Raw genomic sequence first — 9,729 nt, forward strand, 5'->3', positions numbered from 1 at the left:
TAAATATATAACAATTAAAATCGTTTGAAAATCTATAAAAAATTACATAAAGCTTGTTGTGACAAATATTTATATTATGTTAGCTTTTTATAGAAAAAGAATACACAAGTTTGTTGATAAGGCAGAAGGAAGAACTGCAACAATTCAAAACAGCTGATTGCAGCTGTGAGTCTGCATAAAATGCTTACTCATCATCATCAGCAGCAGCAGCGACTATGAATCACAAGTTGTTAGCTTAAACTGCGTGCCTCAATTACAAATAGCACAAGTGTACTTTTAATTACTTACAAATTGCTGGCTTTTGTTTAAACTTTAAGTTGACAAGCAGTTGAGAGTTGGCTACCTGTTTAATTATTGACTTATGCAAAACAAGCAACAAAAGACAAAACGCAAACATCACTCAAAGCGAACATAACTGACCAACGCTAGCTGCGAGTATTTCCCAAAAAAATAAATGAGCACAAAAGGCGCGCGTGACTCACTCAACGCTTGCTGGACACCAGTGTAATGTGTCACCCACATATATAACATGAAATGCATCCAAGCTTCAACAGTCGCCGGCATTTTTATAGAGCTGCTCGCAATTAAGAAACTTCATGCTCAATTAAGTTTTGCATAATTTATAAACATTAAAAACATTTTATACTGCAAATTTAAACAACAAAAAATCACAAGCAAGCGCTATAGACTAAAAACTGGTTTCAAGCTTTATATCAATGTTTAGAACTTAGCATAATATATACAGTTACATTTCAAATTCGAAAGTTAGTCATAGCGCACATTTGCTGCTGTTTCTATTGCCATGGCCAGCGCTGTTTGGCGACTTCGATTGTCGCTTTACATGATTTGTTGCCTGGTTTCTAGAGCTGAACATCAAGCATGTTAAGCTACAATAGCAACAACAATAATAATAACAATAAGTGAAGACCACACAAATTTTGTACGTATGCGTATTGCTGCCATTTCCATCATCATCAACAGCAGCAGCAATAACAACAACAAATTCAACTTTGCGGTCAAACAAATGTTTAAGAACAAAAGCAACCGCTTCGCTGCTTTCTTTGCTGCATTGCTCGTTTGGGCATTGAGTTTAATGACCAAGAGTAAAGCGGCTAAAAATATTTGTGCGGTGTTAACACTGTGGTGAGGGCGTATGTATCCATCCATCCATGTGTGGTTGCAGCCAAAGTGCGCAGTGTGTATTTTGTTGATATGGCGCCGCTGTTGCAGACAGTGCTTCGTGCATTATAATATGCAGCAGCTGTTGTTGTTGTTCTTTTTGTTGCCACTGTGCAGCAGGCAGACGTCGCCAGGCAATCGCCTTTGTCAACATACATACAAACGTGAGTGTGTCTGTCCAAGTTGCGCAATGATTTTCGCTGCTCACTTTACATTTTTTGATATTCGTTCCAATGAAGTGAATCATTGGAAATTGCAACGACTTAAAGAAGCAAAAGAAGCGCACAGATAAATTATAAACAACAGTAGCAAGTAATGAAGATAAAAATGTTGCTGTAGTTGCAACTTTAAGAGGATTTGTCAGTGCAGCTGAATTATGTGGAAAATCACATTAATTAAATATATTTAAATATTTGATATGATAGAATATAGAATAGAAATTTAAAAACTTATACAAATTGTAAATTCAAAGACTTTTGGCTACAATAATTTTAAAATTAGCAGCAATACGAGCTAAATTAAATTAGTATTAAATAATAATAATAATCGTATGGTTGTCTTTATATGAAGTGAAGAACAATAAAGTAAATTCCAACGTAGTGAATCAAATCCCTAAAGCTTTTTGCTCTACTCTCCTTTTAAAATTGAGAAAATAACTACGGTGAAGTACCGCCCAACAATTACTAAAGATTTATATTTGCTAATACTTTTCGCTAAGCTAATTAGTTTCTTATCAAAATAATGTGCAAGACATAAATAATATTTTTAAATGCTAATAACCATGGTGGCTTATACATTTTCATAGTTACGCTTTTTTAAATAAATTCTTTTATTCGTTGGCAAGCTGCTCAATTGTATTTTGTAAAGAAAGCGAAGAACAACAGCAACATGAAATTGTTGCTGCTGCTTTTAGCAGGTAATGCCACGTACTAGAAAATTTCTATACTTTTCTAATAAATTCAATGCAGTTTGCTTTATTGCTGCGGTGCAATGTTATCCCGACAGTTGCAAATATTGCAAGGAGTGCGACAAGAACTGCAAAGGGGACGAAAAGGCCGTATGCACCTTTGATGAGAAAAAACAATGTTGGAATGAATTTATAAATCAATGCTACGTGTCTAGGGAGAATTGTGTGCGCAAGAAACACAAACAGTCGAGTGAGTTAAAAATTCAAATTATTAAAAACTTTTCTTAGCATTTAAACTGTTGTCTAGTTTTTCAAAAGACCCTAAAGGATAAATGTGAGGGTGTGAGTAAAATGTGCAGTGAGACTCACTTTATGGATGGCACATCACTCAGTAGCAACAACAGCACCGCTTCAACCACAGAGAATCCTGCAGCAAGTTCAGGAAGCACCACCTCAGCTAATGCGACAACACCCGGTAAAGCGTCGACGGTTAAGGATGCAAATAACGGAGCAACAGTGGCTAATAATAAGGAAACAGCGACTGCTCTAGCTGACGACGCAACTACAAATCCCACGGAAATTGAAAATTTAGACGAAACTACGATAGCAACAAATACAACAACAACAACAAGAAAGCGTCGCAGATCTAAACGGGCTAAAGCGAAAGCCACTGGAACTTATGGGCCAATAACTCGTAAACCAAAAAAAAATGATTGTATTTGCAAGTGTGATTGCTCACAAGTGTGCAGAGGAAATTTAAGACGTCTTATTCCACCTCCTCCTGTAAGACCCACTAAAAGACCCAAAAAAAAACAACAAAGGAAAAAGAAGAAAAATTTAAAAAAAAAATACGAAGAGACCAAAAGCTAAAGTAAATCGTATGTACATTTAAACTGAATAGTGATCAATAAATCAACATACAACAATTAAATGTTTTTAATTATATTGTGTTTAAAATTTTATTAAATACATACAGACTTTTAAAATATTTTCCAATTATAAAATCCAAAGTTATAAGTAAAGGAAATCCTAGACTCAATTAATTATTTGTCGAATATTTGCAAGTCAATAATAATAAGCAATATATATTATATTATAATTTGCTTAATTGAAATTTTTTTTAGAATTTTGAATGAAAGAATTTAAATTAAGCTAAGCCATATTTTTTCAAAGTTGTTTGCACTTATCAAAATTGTATTTAAAAAAACACTTTATATATTTATTTTAGTAATTGTTGAACAAAAAGCGCTTAATACACAGCTTTCAGCAATTGCTATATAAATAAATCAAAGAGTACATTTATAATTTTATTATAAACATTTTGTACTCATAGAACTTGAACTTTGCATATAGTCATAATATTAAAGCAGAACTCATGCTACTATAAAAAACAAACAGTCAACACTTGGTTTCAATTTATTTTTAGTTTTTAAACCAACTTCAATTGATGTGAAATAAATTACAGCTTGTCGTGATTTTACGCGTAATTTCCGTACATAATTAGGCGCACTCGAATTTAATTGCAGGGGCGCGCAGCACTCGGCGCTATTAAGCGGCTAATAACATAAAAAAAAAGAATCTAAAATAAAACAACAACTAAAAAAAATGTGTGGTAAAAGTAAATAAAGGCCATTGAGGAAGTTTGCTCAATTACGAATTGTTGTTAGCGTCCGTCTGTCTGCAGTTGCCACTTAAAAATGCAAAAGCCAGCAACAATAAAAAAAAAAAAACGCTTTATAAACATGTACGAAATCATATAAACAATTAAATTCGTGTATGCAACGTTGCAAAAAAAAATAATAACTCACGTAAAAATAATAAATAAAAGAAGAATTCATTTTTTTATGTATACAATACATTTGTCAACTGAAGCTGTGGCCTCAATTTTGTGCGTTGAAAATACTCTAAATATAAAAGTAAGCTTGCATTAAATGTTTATGTTTATATATATGACTAAGTTAGCTACATAAAAAAGTGAAATTCACAAGCAACAAGAATTTAAATTTATGTACTTGTAGGGTATTTTATTGCCGACTTGCCTTAACTTTCCTTTTTTGGGGGCACTTTTTCTCAAGCTTGATTTGATTTGATTTGCTGTGATGTCATTGCCGCAGTTAGAGGCAAGCTCCAGCACATAAGAAGATATCCATATCTTCTAAGTACACTCATACACACACTCATAAGTAGGTCGCGCCGAAAACTAAGATCTCAGATATGAGATATATATAATTGTTGTAGTAGTAGCTGTACCTACTTCGTAGTTGAAGTTTGTTGTTTTTAGAAAATTTTGCTGCTTAAAGTGTTTTGTTTTTTATTTATGCAGCTGCCCAAAAAGTTGGGCTGAGAGAAACAAGTTTGTGTGCGAGTTGCGGGCGCAAAAACTATTGCAAAATAAACATTAAATTATGTGGTAAATAAAAGTAGTCAAAGTGTTAAATATGTACATAGCAAGCCCGCAGCCAAGAAGCGCTAATTGAACCCATATTTCTGTTTGTTTCTCTCTCTCTTACACTCATTTCTTATTCTGCGCTTTGATTGCTCAATTTACTCAAGGCATAAATATTTTAGAGCATATGTCATGTGTGTCTCAACACAGCTGCAAATTTATTGACAAAGGTGTAGACCCCTGGGCTTGAACAATTTCAAAACTGAAAGACATGACTTGTCTGACTTGATATATCAATGTTTAATAGCTCGCACAAATATTGACTGAAGGCGAGCTCAACTGACTTTGCAACACCTTCACTCTCTTTGTCTTCGACTCTCACTCTCACTCACACTCACCTGGTGGGTCGTATGACCAAGGTGTAACCAAAGTAGGAGCTGCGCGCTTGTGGCAAATGAAATTTCAAATGTTGCGGTGCGCGTATGACAGAATTCGCGCGTGGAGAATAGTTGAAGGCGTTGACACTTTGCAGCGGTGGGCGTGGCAGCAGCACTGCCAGCAGCAACACTAACATAACACAGCGGCACATTTTGCGTTTGAAGATTTTTTGTACAATAAGTAAATTTAAATTTAATTGAAGCACATTAAATTTAATTTCGCTCGAAACTCAATTCTCAATTGGTTTTTATTATTAGCAGCACACACACACACACACACAGACATACAAGACCAATAAATCACAATTATTTAATATGTTGACTGCATTATTTATGTTTTATTACATTTAATTGGCGCATGTTTTTACGCGCTTTTTCGCAGACTAGTCTTGCTTTATTTTTTTGCCACTTAACCCGACGCGTCGTTGTCAACTTGTTTGTTTCTTTATAATTGCACTTATATAAAATCGTATACGTATTTTGTAAGCGCCGTTATATTGCAACTGTTGCTGCTGCTGCGGCTGCTGCTGCTCTCACCGAACAAGAGATCATGCGTGCAAACAGCGATTAAAGCGACAACTACAACTCTACGCACGCTCTGCTCTCTCTCGCGCTCAATTAGTCGCTCTCGCTCTTGTAACTTTACTCCGCGACGGCTCGTAATGAAATGAAATCAACGAATGCCGGCAGCCAGCTTAATGCTTTACTTTGTTGCTTTACTTGTCGCACACCACACAAATTTGTCGCTCACATTATGCATGTGACTAAGCCCTACTTCGCTATCAAGTGTATAATGATTTTATAAAATAATAAATCTATAGGTATATTTAAATAATAAACAGTACAACAATATAATACATACCAACGACAAACTCAATTGAGCAAACAACTACAGTGGAGTACTTCAGTATTAGTGACAATTTATACTTTTACAATACTTTTAGCTAAGCTTATAATTTAATTTATTGATACATATATTTTTTAAATGCAGCTGTAATGCTAATGACCATGGTGGCTTATACATTTTTCATAGTTAAATAACAATTTAGTTACGCTTTTTTAAATAAATTCTTTTATTCGTTGGCAAGCTGCTCAGTTGTATTTTGTAAAGAAAGCGGAGAACAACAGCAATATGAAATTGCTGCTGTTGCTTTTAGCAGGTGCGTAATGCCACGTATTAGAAAATTCTTCACTTTTCTAATAATTTAATGCAGCTTTATTTATTGCTGAGGTGCAATGTAAGCTTTGCTCGAAATGCAATAATACTATTACACCAACTGTCGCTACTACAACTACAACCACCACCACCACGTCGGCTAGTACAACCACAGAGAATTCTGCAACAAGTAAAGAGCCCACCACGGCAGGTAATTCACCAACACCTGGTAAAGAGTCGATGGCTAAGGAAGCAGGGGATATTTTAGCCGTCGATAATGAAACTACAAAGCCCACGGAAATTGACGATTTAGACAAGACTACGAAAAAAACATCAAAAAAACCTCGCAAAACTAAACGCCCAAGAAAGACCACTAAAACTTTTCGGAAAACAACTCGTATACCAAAATATACAAGAAATCCACAATCCCAATGTAATTGCAAGTGCGATTGCACGAAAATGTGCAACAGAAATTTGAATGTAAAGGCCACTGTCGAGCCCAAGTATAAGAAGAAAAAAGCCACTTTCATACCCAGCAAAAAGAAAATAAAAGCCACTGTCGAGCCCATCTATAAGAAAAAGATAAAAGAAAAGAAAAACAAAAAATCGAAAGGTATGGAAACCCGTAATTACATAATTCATATTTAATGAATCAATAAATCAGCGTCAATATTCAATGAAACTAAATAAATAAAAACATGTGCTTATTTCTATGTTCAATTTATAAGAAATAATAACAAAATACTAATGCTAATGATTGATAGAATTGGAAATTTTGGCATCAGACAAAGTATTTGAACATAATTTCAAATTAATAAAAAGCTATATCTATAAATTTATAATATACGCTGTGTGCTAAAGAAAGTGAAATTTTTGTCGCCTGGCTATAGCCTGACGCTCTCACTCTCACTCTCCCACACATGCAGCGCAGCACTCGCTTGTTTTGTCAGCTTTGCAATGCGAGTGAGTGCAAAGTTCCCTTTGCTTGGTTACTTCTTCGTTTTAAGGAATAAAGTTGCTTTGACAACGCGATTTGTCAGCTTCTTTTTATATTTTGATATTTCGCATAAATACATATTTGCTTATAATTAAAAATTATATTAAGCATGCAAAGAAGCTGCTGCTGCTGCTGGTGCACAATGGACATGCAAATGAAGAGCACATGGCGCACATAAATTCACACAAAGGATGTTGATTTTTCTGCTGGCGTGCAAGTAATTATATGAGCAGTGGTGTCGCCAGCAAGGGGTTGACATTTATGCACCAAAATTAAGTTAATTAATTGCATAAATAAAATGAAATTAATACTGTTAGACTTGCTATTATATGTAGTTGCCCCCTGTTTGAAATTCCAAGAACGCCGCTGCTCGCAGCAATTTGGGCAGCTTAGCAAGTCATTGAACTTGCACATTGTAAAGTATTGTTTATGAAAAGCAAACAACTTGCATGTAAGTGGGCTTATCAGCTGCTGGGCGATATCAAAAGGGCCACAAAGCTGTAGAAAAATTATTGGGGTAGGTTCGTTTGACCGCAGTTAATGTTGCTGTGGCATGAAATTGAACCAAATTACTTACGTATGAGGCAGACAGTTTGACAGCGCTGCTTGTGGCGGGGGTAGCAAGCAAGCAGTAGCTCAATTAGAAACACACACACACTCTTATGTGTGTGTTGTTGCAGCTGACGCTGGGGACAGGCCTGATAAGAGGCTCGTTGCATGCACTTTATATGATTGCAAGTGAAGTGATCGTGTATAATTGAATTAGTATACAGTGCATCAAGCTCAATTGTAAAACAATTTATTACAAGCAACAACGACTGATAAGCAACGCTCTTTAAATGTCCATTCACAGCTTCTATAAAGTGCAGCACATAAATAGAATTCGTGTTAAAAGTTTTGTAAACAGCTGTGTGTTAAGCTTATTTCCAAAATAAACACAGCCCGAAACGTAACAAACTAATTGGAAAACGTGGCGACGTTGCAAGCAATCATAATGTTATGCTTAATTATGTGCTCGCTAGCTGATTTGAAAGCAATTATTGTGTGGCTGTTGCAGTGTAGCATGAAATGCAGCACAAATTGCTAGCAACTGCAGCATAAACAATACAGCACCTGCTGCTGCGTAGCAAGGGAGCTGAGGCAACATTGCTGCGGGGGCGTATTGTGGTCTTTTAATTGAAGTTCATGACCCAAACAGTTGCCCTCGCACGCGTCTCAACTATGTGTGTTGCGCTCCCTTCAACATGTGTTGCAACAACTGCGACTCCAAAGCCAAAGCAGGCGATAAATGTTGCTGCTGAGTTTCGTTTCGTTTCATTTTCAAATGGGGGCACACACACAGCTGCCCTTGAGATCAGCAGCAGCAGCAGCAGCTACACTGCACTACAATTCACTTTAATTCACTGACTGTTTACCACTTTAGTTCACATGTCTGTCTCTTTCACATTTTTTATATCAGAGACTCATAATTATCTGTCGCCATGGCCTGACGGAAGTCTCAGGCACAATTTTCATATTTAACAGGCACAATGTATAGAAATGCATACGAACAGTTTATCAACATGCATGTTTACAATAACAACTAAAAGCTGCAACTACGCCCCACCCCCCCACTCCCCACACCCAACACGCACACACAAAGTTTATAGAAAAATTTTGTTGTACGCCGCTTTGTTGCAGCTGCGACAATATTGTGGAAGCGGCGCCTTATTTGGTTAACAAGCTGCTTGGGGGAGAGTTCATTAAAAGGAAGTATCGTATGCGTAACTTTTGAGCTGAAATCAATGCAGGTGTGTGCTGCTCCCAACTGACGTCAGCTACGCATTCAATTGTTGCTGCAAAGAAGGAAGTAAATAAAGTATAAGCTATCAGTTTAAATAAAGCAAAACGCACTGGAAAGTTCGAAGAGGCGCAGCGTGCACAGGTACAAATAAATAAATGCCTACGCCTCTGATTCTTGTAGCGCATTTATTTTTAGCAACAAATCTTAAGTACTCTAGCCATGTAAAGCGTTAAAAGAAATGTCTTAAAGCGCTTGAAAGTCTATCGATCAGCTCTTTAGCATTAGCTGTAAGCCCGACAGCTGCCAATTACTTGTCAAGCGCATAACAATCTACTCTAATATATATAAAGAAAAATTGTTTTATATATAAAGTCAGCGTTGAGTCATTGCTTGAGTCGCTACCCAAAATATTATGTTTGCACTGCATAAATAAACTCGCTGCAGTTCCCAAAAAAAGAGCAAAAAGGTCTGTCAATCAATGTGCAGACGTCTAACCCTTACTGCTGCCATAAAAACTTTAAGGGCAGCAAATTTGATTTTTTTGTTCAACAGGCGCCGTTCATAAAAGACAAACTGCACTAATTGAAACGGAAAGTGTAACAAGCGCAGGTGCGCGCAGGTGTGACGCCTACCTAATGTCACCGTTCAAGCGAATTGTTAAACAAATTGTTTGAATACTTTCGCTTGGCCATAAAACTCCACTGATTATCCATTCAGCATTCAAATTTCCATTTGAATTCTCTTTTTTGCGCAGGCGTCGTCGTCGTCGTCGCAATTGTGTCAAAGACGATTATCGAGTGCGTAATTTGAGACGGAGCTATCAATCTTTTGAGCAGAACTGTCTCAGACAACAGACAATACAATATTTAACTCAGGGTCAGAGA

General features: G+C 36.3%; 2 protein-coding genes across 2 annotated transcripts; both read left to right on the forward strand.

Moving 5' to 3' along the window:
* Window positions 1-2,059: 2,059 nt before the first annotated feature.
* LOC117134721 lies at window positions 2,060-2,956 on the forward strand. Its single transcript, XM_033293305.1, has 3 exons — window positions 2,060-2,095; window positions 2,148-2,336; window positions 2,394-2,956. The coding sequence occupies exons 1-3, from the start codon at window positions 2,068-2,070 to the stop codon at window positions 2,954-2,956; spliced, it is 780 nt and encodes a 259-aa protein (XP_033149196.1). The 5' UTR covers window positions 2,060-2,067.
* A 3,049-nt stretch (window positions 2,957-6,005) lies between these two features.
* Window positions 6,006-6,734, forward strand: LOC108595923 (salivary glue protein Sgs-3). Its single transcript, XM_017981213.1, has 2 exons — window positions 6,006-6,069; window positions 6,124-6,734. The coding sequence occupies exons 1-2, from the start codon at window positions 6,042-6,044 to the stop codon at window positions 6,711-6,713; spliced, it is 618 nt and encodes a 205-aa protein (XP_017836702.1). The 5' UTR covers window positions 6,006-6,041; the 3' UTR covers window positions 6,714-6,734.
* The last annotated feature ends 2,995 nt before the right edge of the window (window positions 6,735-9,729 follow it).

Source organism: Drosophila busckii, chromosome 2R (assembly GCF_011750605.1).
Source record: "Drosophila busckii strain San Diego stock center, stock number 13000-0081.31 chromosome 2R, ASM1175060v1, whole genome shotgun sequence".
Lineage (NCBI taxonomy): Eukaryota > Metazoa > Arthropoda > Insecta > Diptera > Drosophilidae > Drosophila > Drosophila busckii.